Source organism: Ictidomys tridecemlineatus, chromosome 8 (assembly GCF_052094955.1).
Source record: "Ictidomys tridecemlineatus isolate mIctTri1 chromosome 8, mIctTri1.hap1, whole genome shotgun sequence".
NCBI classification, from domain to species: domain Eukaryota; kingdom Metazoa; phylum Chordata; class Mammalia; order Rodentia; family Sciuridae; genus Ictidomys; species Ictidomys tridecemlineatus.
Genome location: NC_135484.1, coordinates 73,130,073 through 73,147,056, shown reverse-complemented (window position 1 = coordinate 73,147,056; position 16,984 = coordinate 73,130,073). Strand labels below are relative to the sequence as shown.

General features: G+C 38.7%; 1 protein-coding gene and 1 pseudogene across 4 annotated transcripts in view; both read left to right on the top strand.

Moving 5' to 3' along the window:
* The window catches only part of C8H6orf163 (chromosome 8 C6orf163 homolog), a 43,250-nt gene extending 32,375 nt beyond the window's left edge, over positions 1-10,875 (top strand). For all 4 annotated transcript variants that reach the window (XM_078019641.1, XM_078019640.1, XM_005324730.5 and 1 more), the window contains 2 exons: positions 1,597-1,799; positions 10,375-10,875. In XM_078019641.1, the coding sequence (XP_077875767.1) occupies positions 1,597-1,799; positions 10,375-10,807 (636 nt within the window). In that variant the 3' untranslated portion in view covers positions 10,808-10,875. The remainder of the gene's footprint in view (positions 1-1,596; positions 1,800-10,374) is intronic.
* A 78-nt stretch (positions 10,876-10,953) lies between these two features.
* LOC101956555 (uncharacterized) lies at positions 10,954-15,824 on the top strand (annotated as a pseudogene).
* The last annotated feature ends 1,160 nt before the right edge of the window (positions 15,825-16,984 follow it).

Genomic DNA, 16,984 nt, shown 5'->3' with positions numbered 1-16,984 from the left:
GGCAGGTGGAGACAGGGAGGCTACTATATCATAAGATTTTGCAGTGTTTCTGGAATGAATAAATGGATAAATTTCTTGAAAAAGTCCAATATAACCAGCAAGGGAGAAACTGGTCATTGAGAACCTTGGTTTTCATTCCTAATTCTTCCACTGACTTGTGTGAAATAACTTTATTTATGTTCTCTTGATATCTTCCCTAAAGTAGAGATAAAAGTTTACCATTAAATGAAAGTTTTGAAACTCTTGGACAGAACCAACTGCTCCTTTCTTGCATGTATTCCTACTACAAGACTCATTGCAAAATTAGTTTGTTGGTCTCTTCCACTGATAGTGAATACTCTGAGAACAAGTGTTTTACTCAGCTTTTCATCACTGTAACCAGAATACCTGACAAGAACAACTTAGAGGAGGAAAAGTTTATTTGGGGCACACAGTTTCAGAGGTCTCAGTCCATAGATGGCTGACTCCATTGTTGTTGGCCTTAAGTGAGGCAACACATCTTTAGGAGAAGGACCCAAGGAAAGCTGTTCAGTTTTTGGTGGGGCCAAGAAGCAGAAAGAAAGAGAATGTAGGGACTGCCGAGAAGCTGTACATTTCCAGGACATACCCTACCTGCCCCCATCTCCTCCATCCACATTCTACCTGCCTATAGTTACCATCCAGTCAGTCCATTCAAACAAGTATGGACTCTTTAGGTTACAGCTCTCACAATCCAATCATTTTACCTCTGAATATTCCTGAATTAATACAGTAATTTTTGGGGAGACCTCATATCCAAACCATAATATTCAGCCACATTTCTAAAATATCTACTAACAGAATTTTCCTTTACAACTATATATGAGGTTTTATTTTTTCCCCCACAAATCTTGGTTTGACTAGTGCTTCCTTTCTTTGTTTGTCTGAAAGCCATTCACAGGTTCTCCTAACCACAGAGCAGTGAAACACTTGTTTCTGTCTCCTTTATGAAAGAGAAAGTACCTCCCAACACAAATGAGCTTGAATATTCCAACAGCAATGGGGACTGGAAGGCAGGTTCCTTTGACTGCAGTAATGTACCACTGTTTTCTGCTTGAGTCTCATGTTCTCTCCTACACAGAAGTTACTGAGTATGATAATTACTGCACCATTTCCCAGGACTTACTAAAGCAGAATTGTATATTGTCTTTCTAAAAAGTTATAATGATAATATGACAATTAAGAAAAAAAGACCTTTATTGTCACCCTCCCTTTTTGCATATTCCATTTCAATATGTTCACAGTATATGTATCTATGTACATAGTTTATAGTTTCCTGATTTTATTTAACATCACATAAATGAAAGTTTTACATATCATGCACAATATTCTTTTAAATTATCAGTGTTATCAGGTGCACACTTCTTCAGGTGGATGAATCTATAATTTAGATTACCTCTTAGGATTCGTTTTAAGGGATTGGGGATTATAACTCAGAGGTAGAACACTTTTTTAACTTGTGTGAGAACCCTGTTTAATCCCTAGCACTTTAAAACACACACACACACAAAACAAAAGTTAAAATATTTTAAAACATCAAGGCTGTAACATCTAAACCAAGCATTCCTATTGCTTAAGGACATGGAAGCTAAAACCAAGACAGAAATGTTTCGAAACATGAATGACGAAATGAAGAGAGAAAACATGGCTGCAGAACAACGCATGGTGCACAGAATCCAAAGAATTATGATGGAGTGCCACAGGGAGAAGATGGAGGCTGTGGAGAAAGCCAGGGAAGAAGAAAGACGGATTGCTCAGGATCTTTTAGAAGCCCAAAGAAGGTATTCCACTGATTACATTTGCAAATTAGTATTTGACTCTTATCAAAATCCACCTGAAGAAAGGGATAAGGTTAAGGTACATGGGTGGATGTTCCCCATTTGGGGAATTTTTACATTTTTATTATGAAATATAGCAAACATGTCTTACAGAAGGTGTGTGTGTGTGTGTGTGTGTCTGTGTGTGTGTGTGTCTGTGTGTGTGTCTGTGTGTTTTAAAGCAAAGTAGTAACAAGTACTGAAGGACCTGATACCCATCTTATAAGGGGACTGAAAATTACCAACACTTAAGAAACTTCCATATGTTCTCCATATCCATCTCCCTTCTCAAGAGATAACTACACTTAAATATTATGTTTTTCCACTCTGGATCTCCAGTTTTAAGAAGCTGAGGAGAGAAATCAAGAAACATTTCCCCTTAAATTACTTAAATATTACTTCTTGCTTTAGCAAAAAAAAAAAAAAATTGACTTTGTGGACCTGTATAGAGCAAAATTTGCATATCCCAGCTTAATGCTTCCTCATCCCTCCTTGCCTCCAGAGAAAATCATTTTAAATTATACTTTATATCTTTCCATACCCTTTTGATGTAAATATGTATATAATCACATGCTTGTGATAATCACATATATGTACATAATAAAAATTATTTTATACCCATCACAATATATGTGTGCATGTGTTTGTGTGTGAATGTGCATCAAGGGAACCTTTCTAGGTACATAATGAACATTTGGTAGAATAGGACAGCAGTGAGGAGCACAGGAATTGTCAAGTGAAAAACAGTTTCCAGATACAAGTGACCTGCCCAAGATCATAGAGCTGCAGCATAGAACTGAGACTGAGACTTCCCTGTTTGGCCTCCTAGACTGTGGCCTGTCACTTTTGTTTTGCCATTTGAGATAACAAGCACATACATTTGTATATAGTTGATCAGTGAAATCTTTTTCATTAGAACCATTAGAACAGCACTAAAGGTAAAATCCTGAAGGAGGATAAACAATCCTGAAGGAGATAAACAAGAATGAGGGGTACAGTTGTGTCAGTTTTAGGGGTATCGCCCTTTCTGCATAGATTGTAAATCATTGTGGATGTAGAAGAGGAGAGTGAGAAAGGATTTGAGAGAGTTAGAGAATGAGTTGTGGTCCAATGCCATGGAAAATGGACCCTCTTCTCCCCTTTTCTGTTCCCTTTCCATGTGCAGGGGGTTTTCCTCCTGAGAAGCCTCTGGGTCCACTCCTCATACACATACACATACCTGCAGTCTCCTGATCTCTCCCTTGCTCTATTGCTTTTGCCCCTTTCCACCACTTTCCTGTGTTTAACTGAAATAAGATTTTCAGTGTCCATCTTCTACTGAATCAATAGACTGAGACTAGGGAACTGCTATGTCTGTTGTTTATATCCAACTGAAATTTCTGTTTTGTTCACCGGGGTTTTCCAAGTGTCTGAAAGAAAACCTGATAAGTGGCTAGTATTCTTTAAATATTTATTTAACAAATGATTCAAATTTGTTCTGCTTAAATGAACCCTGCATCCATACCAGATCTAATTTCTAGATATTGCTGGATTCCAGTGTTGTTTAAAACATTTATAGAAATTAATGTATGTAAAGAGACCACTAATTAGAATTCTATCATAGATTCTTTATTTGACTATAAATTTTCATGCAAGACTTAAGGATTCAGAATACATATATATTTTGAGAAATTTGTTAAATGCACAACTTTTTTTGTGAATTAAGGTGATTAGATTCTAAACATATTACTCAGGAGACATGGGACTTTTAAAGTTTTTTTTTTTAATATTTCAGCTTGAATAGTTTCTAATTATATTCTAATCTAAGGCAAGACGTGAATGAAGGAACTGCTCACGAATTTTTGTGGTCATGTAATTCCTAGTGACAGCTACCCTTTATTCAGTACTCAGTATACAAAAGCCCTTTGTGTACTTCTCATTGAATTCTCATATCCCTTCCTGGGGGATTCTGTCATCCTGTATATCATCAGATTAAGACCCCCAAGTCTTACAAAGAAACTAAGCAAACTCCCAAAGGTCACATGGAGAGGAGATGATAGGGCCTGATTTGAACCCTGGCCTGTATGAGTCCAAAGTTTGTGACCTTCCATTAGGCTACCTTGATCTACATGAAGTTATATGAGTTATCTAGAGGATTTGTATTCTTCTTCAGAGCTAGTTAGATGCTTTCTGTGGTTATGGCACTGAAGTTCTGGCACATTAGGTGAAGTAATTAGATGAGGAAGCCTGGATGTACTGGCATAGGTAACACTTAGATTCTGGAGGAGTTTGAAGTCCTGGAAAGATAAAGTGTGGATGGGGTAGTAGAAAAGTAGGTTTTTTTTGGAGAAAGTTGGTCTTGGGTTGGTCCTTAGAAGATGGAAGATCCCACTTTGAGAGAAGCAAAAGAATGAGAACAGAAAAAGCAAAAACATGGAAGGAGAAGGTTTGGTGTATAATGAGGCAGAGCCAATGGAGAAGCTCAAGGGTAATAATAACCCTAAGATCCAAATATGCTGCAGAAGGCTGGCCTCTAGAGATGTTCCTCACCTGCCCATATCTTCTATAATACCTATAGCACCAGCTTGAGGGTATCATTAATTCTCCTATGAAACCAGAAAGCCATAGGTTCCTTATGTCCAGGGTAGAAAATCAGAATTGAAAATTGCAAGCACAATTTTTATACTTGATTGAAGTAGAGCTAAAAGTTGTAGTTCAAATGAAAAATGGATTCATAGCCTAATAAGGCAAATTATCTAATATGTTATACTTTGCTCTACTATTATATGTACAAATGACTTTTGGGAACAAATCTAATCATGATTTAGAAATGCCCAATGGGGGAAATGAAATACTGGTTCTTAGTGTTTTAAGATCCAGGATTTTTACTGATAGATGTAGAAAGGAGGTTGAACAGTAGAAATGTGTTAGTCAGCTTTTCATCATTGTGACCTAAACACCTGACATAAAACAACTTAAAGCAGGAAAAGTTTATTTTGCTTGTTTTTTGTTTGTTTGTTTGTTTTTTGGTGGTGGTGTTGGGGATTGAACCCAGAGTCTTGTACATGTGAGGCAAGCACTCTATCAATTAAGCTATATCCCCGGCTGGGGCTGGGGCTGAGGTAAGGCAGAATATTATGACAGAAGAACAAGGCAAAGGAAGCTTCTTAGCTCATGGCAGCCTGGAACCGGAGGGTGCCAGAGAGTTTGTGTGTGTGTGTGTGTGTGTGTGTGTGAGAGAGAGAGAGAGAGAGAGAGAGAGAGAGAGAGAGAGAGAGAGAGAGAGAGAGAGAGAGAGAGAAGCCAGGGACAAGATATAGTTCCCAAGGGCATGCCCCCAAGGATCCACTCTCTTCTACTAGGTTCTGTGCTTTCTACCACTTCTTATTTATTTATATGCAGTGCTGAGAATTGAACCCAGTGCCTCACACATGCTAGGCAAGTGCTCTACCACTGAGCCACCACCCCAGCCCCACTTCCTACCACTTCTAAATAGTACATTCAAATTCTGAATTACTCAATGGATTAATCTACAGATGAGGTCAGAGCCTTCATGATCCAGTCCCAAGTGTCCCATTTATGAACACTGCTATACTGGGAACCAAGCTTTGGGGAACAATCTAGATCAAAACCATAACAAAAACATGTATAAGAAAAGTTTAAAAATTTTGCTTAATAAGTAGAAGAGAAGAAATGCTTAGTGATATATTTCTTTAAATGTATGAGCAAAATATCTTGTACCATGTCAACAGCCTTCTAAAAATAATGAGGAGAACTAAAAGAGATCCTAAAGAGAGCAGAAGACAAATAAATTGTTATTACAAATTTTCTATGCTTTATTTTTTCCCCAATAGCTTAGTAAATTTGAATTATTATATTTTTGTTTTTTTCAGGGCTGGGGTAGCTCAGTGGTAGAGCACTTACTAGCACATGTGAGGCACTGGGTTTAATCCTCAGCACCATATAAAAATAAATAAATAAATAAAGACTTTGTGTTTATCAATTTAAAGAAATAACCTTTTTTCATTCTTCAAGAGTCCATTCTTGGGAGAGAGAGAGAGAGAGAGAGAGAGAGAGAGAGAGAGAGAGAGAGAGAGAGAGAGAGAGAGAGATATCATTCTTTAAAACATCAGACTGAATTCTATAGATGTGGACACTTTCTGTAACTGTTTTGAAAATAGTTAAATTTCTAACCAGCACCATTCTGAAATGTGTGAATTTCAGAATTTCAAGTCTATAGTCTTTGAGACTATGAGTCTATGAGATAAAGATGGAAGATGGACCTCACTGCTTAGAGAAGGAGCATAGATATTCATTTAATCAGAATGGATATTGGAGGTTATGGAGCTGAACCAGCAGCTGGTGAGCCATCTCCTCCAGTGACAGGAGTATTACTTGCTATTGGAGGCTGTTGGTTCAAGCGTTAAACATTGCCACTTGTCTTGTTTTTCCTAATGTTGATCCAAAATGTTAAGCCTCACCTTCATTTCCACCCTTGGCTTCTGGCTCTGCCCTCCACTCTGCATAGCAATCCTTCAGAATACTTGTGGAGAAAAAAATTACAATATCATCATTGTAGAGTTTTATTATTACAAATAAAGAAGAATATTGTAAACAACTAAAAAAATATTTGTGGAGAGATTATTCCAAGATTTACTTTGAAGAAGGAAAGGAAAAAACCAGAGAGCACTAATATACCCACTTCCTTCAGTCCTTATACAATGTGCTTTCTAGGCCTCTCTTTTAGAGGAAACATTTTAAAAATATAATCATAAGAATTGACTATTTTTCTGGCAAATAATTTGCTTATGTTTAGAAAATTTTTAAAGCATAAATTCTTTTGCAATACTTCAACTTAGCTATTTTAAAATTCGATATTATTTGGCACACACACAAAAAATATATCCACTCCAACTACCATGTTAAGGATTGAAAATATAAAGATGAATGGCACTGAAGATCACAGCCTCTATGCACTATGCCCCACCCCATTCCTGGCTTTAACTCCATACCTTCAGGAAATCATCAGAATAAAATTCAGAGAAATCCTGACTAAAATCAAAAGGAGTAAAACCCAAAGGTAAAAAATCTGGGCCCTGAGGTAGGCTAGAAGAAGTTGGAAAGGACATTCAGAAAATACCAGAACTTTCTGAGAAGAGACTTTGATTTCAGGGAGTTTAAAAAACAAAAACAAACAAACAAAAGACTGTTCATGCCTGGGGCTGTAGTTCAGTGGTGGAGCGCTTGCCTACCAATTGTGAGGACTGGGTTCCATCCTCAGCACCACATACAAATAAATAAATAAAAAGGTATTGTGTCCATCTACAACAAAAAATTCTAAAAAATAAAACTAAAAAATAAAAAAATATTGAGGGTGAAATTAGGAGTCATCTAAGATAGACTTCATTGAAACCAGATTTACCTAAGGTCAGCTCTATGGAGACTTGCAATGGCCCCAACCTGAACGCGTGCTGTGTGGGGGCAACCCAGAAAGAAAATCACCCTGCCTGTTACAGAACTGTGACTTTAGAAGAGCAGAGTTTCTTCCTTGGGGACTTAAAACCTGATGGAGGAAGGCTCCTTCTGGCTCTTTCTGAACTAAGCTCCATGGCCCCTGTCATTACCTTCACAGTCTCACCAACAACCCAAGGGTTTTATAAAACATCAGACTAAACCCTAAGGATGTGTGTGGATGTGCAATCTCAACTGTACATACAATGTCACTTCTACTAATGCCACCTCCATTCCACTGGGGCCCGAGTTGAAAGCCAGGAAGTTGGGTTAAATTCCTCTTTTTCGTGCATTCCTTATATCCTAGCAGTAGTTGATTGCTGGCAGTTGTGACTCTGATATTTCTTTGTTTATGTCTCCTCTCCCTCTCTCTTGTCATTGCACCTCCAGAATGTTACAAAATGGTACTGTTTGGTCTCTCTGACTCACCCCACTAATATTTAGTTCACTCACTGTTACTGGAATAACAATCCTAAAATGTTACATTCATTGTGTTACCCTCTCAGTGAAAAATTTATAGTGATGTCTCATGAGATTGAAGCAGGTATTGGTTAAGGGTAGGATCTCTTCCCCTTGCTCAATTCCCCTTGCAATATTAAATAACTTAATCTCTCTAAGGCTCAATTTTCTCACCTATCACATGTGAATAATAATAAATAAAATAGTACCAGCTTCTTTGTGTTCTTATGAAAATTAAATGAGATATAATAAATATAAAAAGCTTAGCAAAGTCCCTGGGACACAGTGTCCAATGATACACTTGCTATCAATAATGGATATAGCTTAGTTGGTGGGAAAGGAAGAAAAATAGTCTAGTAACTAGAGAAGCTAAGGACAATGATGTTTAGTTCAAGGCTGTCAAATTTAAAAGTCAAGATGGAACAATAAGAGATGAGAGGATTAACTGCATCTTGGAGGAAGGAATTTGGACAATAGAGTAAGTGGTAAATCTTGGAAAGGCTATGTTAAATTGGGAAGCAGGAGGGATTTTATTAACAGTTGTAAGTATTTGAATCCAACATTTGCAGATTTATTTATTCTCAGATCTTCAGAGGTTCTTCTCAGACTATGTAAACTATAGAAATCCACTAGAGATTTATCATAGTGGCTGAGAATTTTTGCCCTGAATTAAGACTGCATGGGTTGTGATGCTGATTTTGCCACTTTTACTAAAAGTGAAGATGGACAAGTTATTTAAATTGAGCATAATAACAGAACTATCTCACAGAATTGTTTTTGAGAAGTCAGTGAGTTAACATGAACAGAAGTTTGGTACCTGGTAAGAGGTCAAAGGGTTGGCTGCTATAAATTATATATAACTATATACATTATAACCAGACATCTGAATCATTCAACAGTGCTTCTGAAAACATAGTCCAAGGACCCTCAGGGTCTTTGAGACATTTGAGGAGTATCCATGAAATCAACAATACTTTCTTGATGATTCTGCTTTTTTCACTCTCATTTTTTAATGAATGTATAGTGAAATTTTCCAGAGGTTTTATGGTGTATAATATCACAATAAATTGAAATAATATGAAAGCATAGCTTTTATGTAGCCAGACTTTAAACAATATTAAAAAAAATTATGCCACTCTTCTCACCAAATATTTTATTATTTTAGAAGAGATGGTTTTCACAAAAATATTTAAGTTCATGTGTAATTGATTTATTGTTATTTTTACATTAACTAATAAATATTTTTAAATGTCTATATTTAGTTTCTAGTACTGTCAATAGATACAACTCATATAAACAAAAGATCTTTGGGCCCTTAGTAACCTCGAGTGTAAAAGTGTAACTTTGAGTATAAAAGGGATCCTGAGACCAAATAAATCTGAAATGGCTGTCCTTGAACACCTCTCAGATAAAATCAGGGTTAAAGCTAAATCTAGCCCATAGGTATAGAGTTTTCTTCCCTTTGGCTAAAATCAAGTAGCTGGGTTGATATATTTTCTCTAGGAGTATGTAAGTTTGAAACTATTTCTTCATTTTAAAAAATTATTATTTTTTAGTTGTCGAAGGACATTTATTTATTTATTTGTTTGTTTGTTTATTTATTGTCCTTAGAATTAAACCCAGTGCCTCACACATGCTAAGCAAGCGCTCTACCACTGAGCCACAACCCCAGCCATTATTTCTTCATTTTTAAGCAAAACTATTCATATTTTTTTCTGGCTAAAGTGAATGCAGGTCCCCAAATGTACCATGAGACATTAGACTAGAGGCCTTGCTCTATCCCACAGCAGAGAAGCTGAATAGCCTCCTTGTTATGAAAAAAAAAATTTTTGATTCATTGCTAATGCTCTCTACAGCAGCCTGTCTCATCTCAGTAATGTAATGATTTCTTATACATCTGTGGATATAGTGAAAATCAATCTGTTTTTAGTAGGTAATCCATCTAATTAATAAATCTGATGAGTGGATAAAAAAATTGTGGCAGCTATACACAATGGAGTATTATGCAGCACTAAGAAACGACAAAATCATAGAATTTGCAGGGAAATGGATGGCATTAGAGCAGATTATGCTAAGTGAAGCTAGCCAAGCCCTAAAAAACAAATGTCAAATGTCTTCTTTGATATAAAGAGAGCCACTAAGAATAGAACAGGAAGGAAGAGCATGAGGAAAAGACTAACAGTAAACTAAGACGAATGGGGGGAGAGAAAGGAAGAGAGAAGGGAAAACATATGGAAATGGTAGGAGACCTTCAGTGATACACAAAATAATAAGAGGTTATGAGGGGCAAGGGGGTGGGGGGAAAAAAAGGGGAGAGAATTGAACAACAGCAGAGGAGGTAGAGAGGGATGCTGGGAGGGGAGGGGAGGGGAGGGGGGATAGTAGGGGATAGGAAAGGTAGCAGAATACAACAGTCACTAATATGCCATTATGTAAAAATGTGAGTATGTAACAGAAGTGAGTCTGTATTATGTATTTGGGGAGTTCAAAACCCAATTGAGTCGAATGTATGAAAGATGATATGTCTTGAGCTCTGTAATGTTTTGAACAACCAATAAAAAAAAAATAAATCTGTATCATTTTTTTGTAGCAAGGCCATGGATGAACTCCTGAATACTGGTGCATCCATCATTAAGGACCAGAGGATGAACTTTAACCAGATAATAAAAGAAAAGGAACATGAAATGAACATCTACTATGGCATAGCTCAGAAACAAAAGCAAGAAGAGGCGCAGGAAGTGCTTCAGGAAGCTGAGAAAACACACCAGGCCACTCTTGGTAATGTGATGGATAAGCTGGTTAACACTCAGGAGGAGCTGCTGTCCATAGTAAACCAACTGGGAATCATGACAAACTGGAAAGATTTTCTGGAGGAGGAACTACAGGAAACCAGAGCAGCATTTCAAAAATATATTGATTTTACGTTTCCCCAGCTTTCACCAGGACAAGCCGATTTTATTATGCCAGAAAGAAGGAAAACACCTTCCAATCTCCTTATGGACAATGAAGCAACTCTTGAATAGAGGTCTTTAGCTGAAATGTCTCCATATAAACAGCATTCAAAAGGCTTAATAAATTTATTTAAAACCACTATTAACCCCTGGTATTGTACAGGGTACTATTGGGCTATATACATTGCATGGAAAACCAAAATACTTAAAAGCACATTCCAGGTTATGATGAATGGTTAATTTGAATTGTCAACTTGATTGGATTAAGAGATGCCAATGATTAAAAGGCTTCTGAATGGAAGGAACATAAACTTAGATTCAGGCTAAATTATTGATATTGGCCCATTTAGCAGAGATTCTAGATGTAAGGTAATAGCTCAGTGTTTAAAAGGGTACTAACAGTTTGTGTGGCTGGTTGGCTGAAATATGGGTTCAAAGATGGCCTATTATAAATGAGCTGGAAATGCCTGACATCCTTTGGTTTACTGTTAATGAGGGAATTCAGAGGCTCAGAGAGATTGGAATGCTGGAATAAATCTGTCATGTACAACCTTTCTCCCCATACTTGGAGGGTCCAGAAGTTGTACCCTTCACCAAAACTATAAGAAACAAATTTGTGAGGTGTCATCAGCATCCTTGAAGAGCTCTGTGGTTGCTCTTCTTTGCATGCCAGACATTACTGTGGGAACTGTGGTCTCGGGGAGGAAGGGGCCCAGTGGCAGCGCTCAGTTGCCAAAGACAGGTGATCATAGTTACCATAATGGACAGCAAAGGGGAAGAAGTGGATGCAATGTTCTGACCCGTATCATATAGATCTCTGGCATTGTCTAATTAATCATAGTGTCTCTAGAAGCCAAATAGATGGAAAACCCACCAAATTCTTACTTGACTAATATAAGCAGGAAAATTCCAGGGCAAATTTACAAAAGTCTGCCCTAGATCATAACAACAGAGAATCATGATCCCTCAACTGCTTCCCAGATATGAGTTAATTACAGATTTAGAACCCCTTGAATTAAGGGGAGGCCAGGTCCCCTTGTGGAAGGACCCTAGTACAGTACCAAAAATCTGTTTTTTTACTGTTAATCTTTCTCCCATCCTTCCTCAAAGAGATCTAAGGCCTTTTACCAGGGTAACTGTGTATTGGGGAAAAGGCAATGATCAGAACTTTCAGGGACTACTAGACAGCTCTGAATTGATTCCAGGAGACCCAAAACGTCATTGTGGCCCTCCAATAAAAGTAGGGGCTTATGGAGGTCAGGTGATCAATAGCCTTTTGGCCAAGGTCTGACTCACAGTGGGTCCAATGGGCCCCCAAACTCATCTTGTGTTTATTTCCCTAGTCCTAAAATGTGTAATCGGGATAGATATACTTAGCACTTGGCAAAACTCCCACAATGATTCTCTAACCTGTGGAGTGAGGACTGTTATGGTGGAAAAGGCTAAATGGAAGCCTCTGGAGTTTCCTATACCTGGGAAAATAGTGAATCAAAAGCAGCATCACATCACTGGAGGGATTGCAGAGATTGGTGCCACCATTAAGGATTTGAAGGATGCGGGGCTGGTGATTCCCACAACATCCCCATGTAACTTTCCTGTTTGGCCTGTGCAGAAGATAGATGGGTCTTGGAGAATGACAGTTGATTATCATAAGCTTAATCAGGTGGTGACTCCAGTTGCAGCTGCTGTACCAGATGTGGTTTCTTCACTTGAGCAGATTAATATATCTCCTGGTACCTGGTATGTAGCTATTGATTTGGCATGTGCTTTTTCCCTCCATCTCAGTGCATAAGGACCACAAGAAATGATTTGCTTTCAGCTGGCAAGGCCAGCAATATACCTTCAACTGTCCTTCCTCAGGGGTATGTCAGCTCCAGCACTGTGTCACAGCTTAGTTCACAGAGACTTGTTCATCTTTCTCTTCCACAATGTATTACATTGGTCCATTATATCGATGACATTATGTTGATTACTGAGCAGGAGGTAGCAATCACTTTGAACTTGCTAGTGGAGCATTTGTGTATCAGAGGATGGGAAATAAATCCCACTAAAATTCAAGGGCCTTCAACTTCAGTAAAGTTTCTAGGGGTCCAATGGTGGGGCTTACCGAGATATTTCTTCTAAGGTAGAGGATAAGTTATTGCACCTGGCCTCTCCTACAAATAAGAAAGAAGCACAACACCTGGTAGATTTGGGAGGCAGCAGATTCTATACGTGGATGTTACTTCAGCCCATCTACCAAGTGACTAGAAAACCTTTTTGGTTTGATTGGGGTCCAGAACAGGACCAGACTCCTATGCAGGCTGCTCTGCCACTTGGGCCATATGACCCAGCAGACTCAATGGTATTTGAAGTGTCAGTGGCATTGTCTGGAACCTTTGGCAGGCCCCCATCGGTGAATCACAGAAGAGGCCATTGGGATTTTGGAGCAAGGCCTTGCCATCATCTTCAGATAACCACTCTCCCTTTGAGAAACTGTTCTTGGCCTGCTACTGGGCCTTAATGGAAACTGAACACTTGACTATGGGCCACCAGGTTACTATGTTACCTGAGCTGCCCATCATGAATTGGGAGTTATCTGGCCCAACAAGTCATAAAGTTGGATGTGCACAGCAGCACTGTATCATCAAGTGGAAGTGGTACATATGTGATCCATCACAGACAGGACCCAAAGGCACAAGTAGGCTGCATGAAGAAGTGGTCCAAATGCCCATGCTTCCTACTTCTGCTATGGTACCTTCTGTCCCTCAGCATGAACCTATGGCTTCATGGGGTGTACCTTATCATCAATTAACAGAGGAAGAGAAGACTAGGGCCTGGTTCACAGTTCTGCAAGATATGCAGGTACCACCAGGAAGTGGAAAGCTGCAGCACTGCTGCCCTTTTCTAGAACAATCCTGAAGGATGGTGGTGAAAGGAAATCTTCACAATGGGCAGAACTTCAGGCAGTGCATCTGGTTGTGCATTTTGCCTGGAAGAAAAAAATGGCTAGATGTGTGAATGGGCTGTAGCCAGTGGTTTGTCTACTGGTCAGGGAACTGAAAAGAACATAATTGGAAAATTTGTGACAAGGATATTTGTTGGAAGAGATATGTGGATAGACCTCTTTGGGCAAAGGATATGATGATATCTGTGTCTCATGTAAACACCCACAAAAAGGTGACCTCAGCAGAGGAGGACTTTAATAATCAAGTCGGTAGGATGGCCCAATATGTAGATAGCAGTTAACCTCTTTCCCCAGCCACCCCATCATTGCCCAATGGGCTCATGAACAAAATGGTCATGGTGGCAGGGTTGGCAGTTATGCATGGGCTCAGCAGCATGGACTTCCACTCACCAAGGTTGGTTTTGCTACAGCCACAGCTGAGTGTTCAATCTGCCAGCAGCAGAGACTGACGCTAAGCCCCTAATATGGCATCATTCCCTGGGGAGATCATCCAGCAACCTGGTGGCAGGTTGATTATATTGGACCACTTCCATCATGGAAGGGGCAGCTGTTTGTCCTTATTCTGAGTATGGCTATGCCTTTCCTGCATGTAGTGCTTCAGCCAAAACCACCATCTGTGGATTTACAGAATGCCTATCCATAGTCATGGTATTCCACATAGCATTGCTTTGGACCAAGGAACTCACTTCACATCCAAAGAATGAGGCAGTAGCTCATGGGATTCACTGGTCTTGCCATGTTCCCCACCATCCTGAAGGAGCTGATTTGATAGAACGATGGAATGGACTCTTGAAGATGCAGTTACAGTGCCAGCTAGGTGGCAATATGTTGCAGGGCTGGGGGCAAGGTTCTTCAGAAGGCTGTCTATACCCTGAATCAGCATCCACTATATAGTACTGTCACTCCTATTGCTAGAATTCATGGGTCCAGGAATCAAGGAGTGGAGACAGGAATGGTACTACTCACCCTTAACCCGAGTCACCCACTAGGAAAGTTATTGCTTTCTGTCCCTGCTCTGTGGGCCTAGAAGTCTTAGTTCCAGAAGGAGGAATGCTTCTGCCAGGAAATACAACAATGATTTCATTAAACTGAAGCTAAAGACTTCCCCCTGGCCACTTTGGGCTCCTCATGTCTCTGAGTCAATAGGCTAATAAGGGAGTTATGGTGCTGGTGATTGATCCAGATTACCAAGGGGACATTGGACTATTATTTCACAATAGAGGTAAGGAAGCATACTCTCGGAGAGCAAGAGATCCCTTAGGGTGTCTCTTTATATTACCCTGTCAATGGGAAACTACCACAACCCAATCCAGGCAAGACAACAAATGTCTCAGGCCTTTCAGGAATTAAGGTGTGGGTCACACCTCCAGGTAAAGAACCAAGACCTGCTGAGGTGCTTGCTGAAGGTAGAGAAAATACAAAATAGCTAGTAGAAGAGTCATAAATACCAACTATGGCCACATGACCAGTTACAGAAACCAGGATTGTAATTGCCATTGATATTTTTTTCCTATTCCATTAAGAATATGTTTGTGCATACTTACACATGCATTAAGAGAAATTGATTGTTACTTTCCTGTTACTCATCACGTAATGTAATATTAATTGGCTTAACATCAGTAATGTTTTTGCTTTTTTTTTTTTCTTTTCTGGGAAAAGAACTAGTGCGTTTTCTGTTGTCAGAAGAATAGTTATGCTAGGTGGAATTATGATCTTGTCATTTTGTTTATTTGGAGATTAAGTGTGATGTAAAGAGTCATATTTGGATATCAAGTTGACAAAGAGGGGACTTGTTAATTTGAAATGTCAACTTGATTGGATTAATAGATGCCAATGATTAAGAGGTTTCTGAGTGTGTCGTTGAGGGTGTTTCTAGGTATGATTGGCATGTGGAATAGCCAACTGAAGTGGAGACCCCAAGGATGGTGACTTGGACAAAATAAAAGTTGGAAGAACAAGGAAGCAGCAGCAGATGCAAGCTCAAGTCTTCTTATTTTTTTTAAGACACAATACCTTTATTTTTATGTGGTGCTAAGGATTGAACCCAGTGCCTTTCACATGTAAGCACTCTACCACTGGGCTACAACCCAGCTCTCGATCCTTCCTTTTTTTTTGTCTTGTTTATATTTACTTATATATAACAGTGGAATACATTACAACTCTTATTACACATATAGAGCACATTTTTTCATATCTCTGGTTGCATATAAAGTATATTCACACCAATTCATGTCTTCATACATGTACTTTGTTTTTTGTTTTTTTAAAGAGAGAGAGAGAGAGAGAAAATTTTTTTAATATTTATTTTTTAGTTTTCGGCAGACACAACATCTTTGTATGTGGTGCTAAGGATCGAACCCGGGCCACACACATGCCAGGCAAGTGCACTACTGCTTGAGCCACATCCCCAGCCCCCAGACATGTACTTTGGATAACATTGATCATCACGTTCCACCATCATTTCTAACCTCTCCTTTCCCTCCAGCCCCTCTGCCCTATCTAGAGTTCATTTATTTCTCCCATATTCCTCTCCCTATCCCACTAAGAATCAGCTTCCTTGTATCAAAGAAAACATTGGGCATTTGGTTATTTGAGATTGCTAACTTCACTTAGCATTATCTTCTCTAACTTCATCCATTAACTGCAAATGCCATGATTTCATTATATTTTATTGCTGAGTAAAATTCCATTGTATATATATATATATATATACCACATTTTTAAAATCTGTTCATCTATTGAAGGGCATCTAGTTTAGCTATTGTGAATTGTGCTGCTATAAATTTTGATGTGGCTGTGTCCCTGTAGTATGGTTTTTATAAGTCCTTTTGGTATTGAGCAAGGAGATGGATAGTTGGATCAAATGGTGGTTCCATTCCCAATTTTCCAAGAAATCTCAATACTGCTTTCCATATTGGCTGCGCTAGTTTGCAGTCTCACCAGCACTGTATGAGTGTACCTTTTGCCCCACATTCTTACCAACAATTATTTTTGTTTGTCTTCATAATAGCTGCCATTCTGATTGGAGTGAGATGAAATCTTAGTTCTCCTTTAAAAGTTTTGTAGAACTCGGCTGTGTATCCATCAGGTCCTAGGCTTTTCTTGGTTGGTAGGCTTTTGAAGGCATCTTCTATTTCATCACTTGAAATTGATCTGTTTAAATTGTGTATATCATCCTGATTCAATTTGGACAAATCATATGACTCCTGACAACTTTATTTTTTCAAAGAACCAATGTTTTGTTCTGTCAATTTTTTTTATTTTGTTTCAATTTCATTTATTTCAACTCTGATTTTAATTAT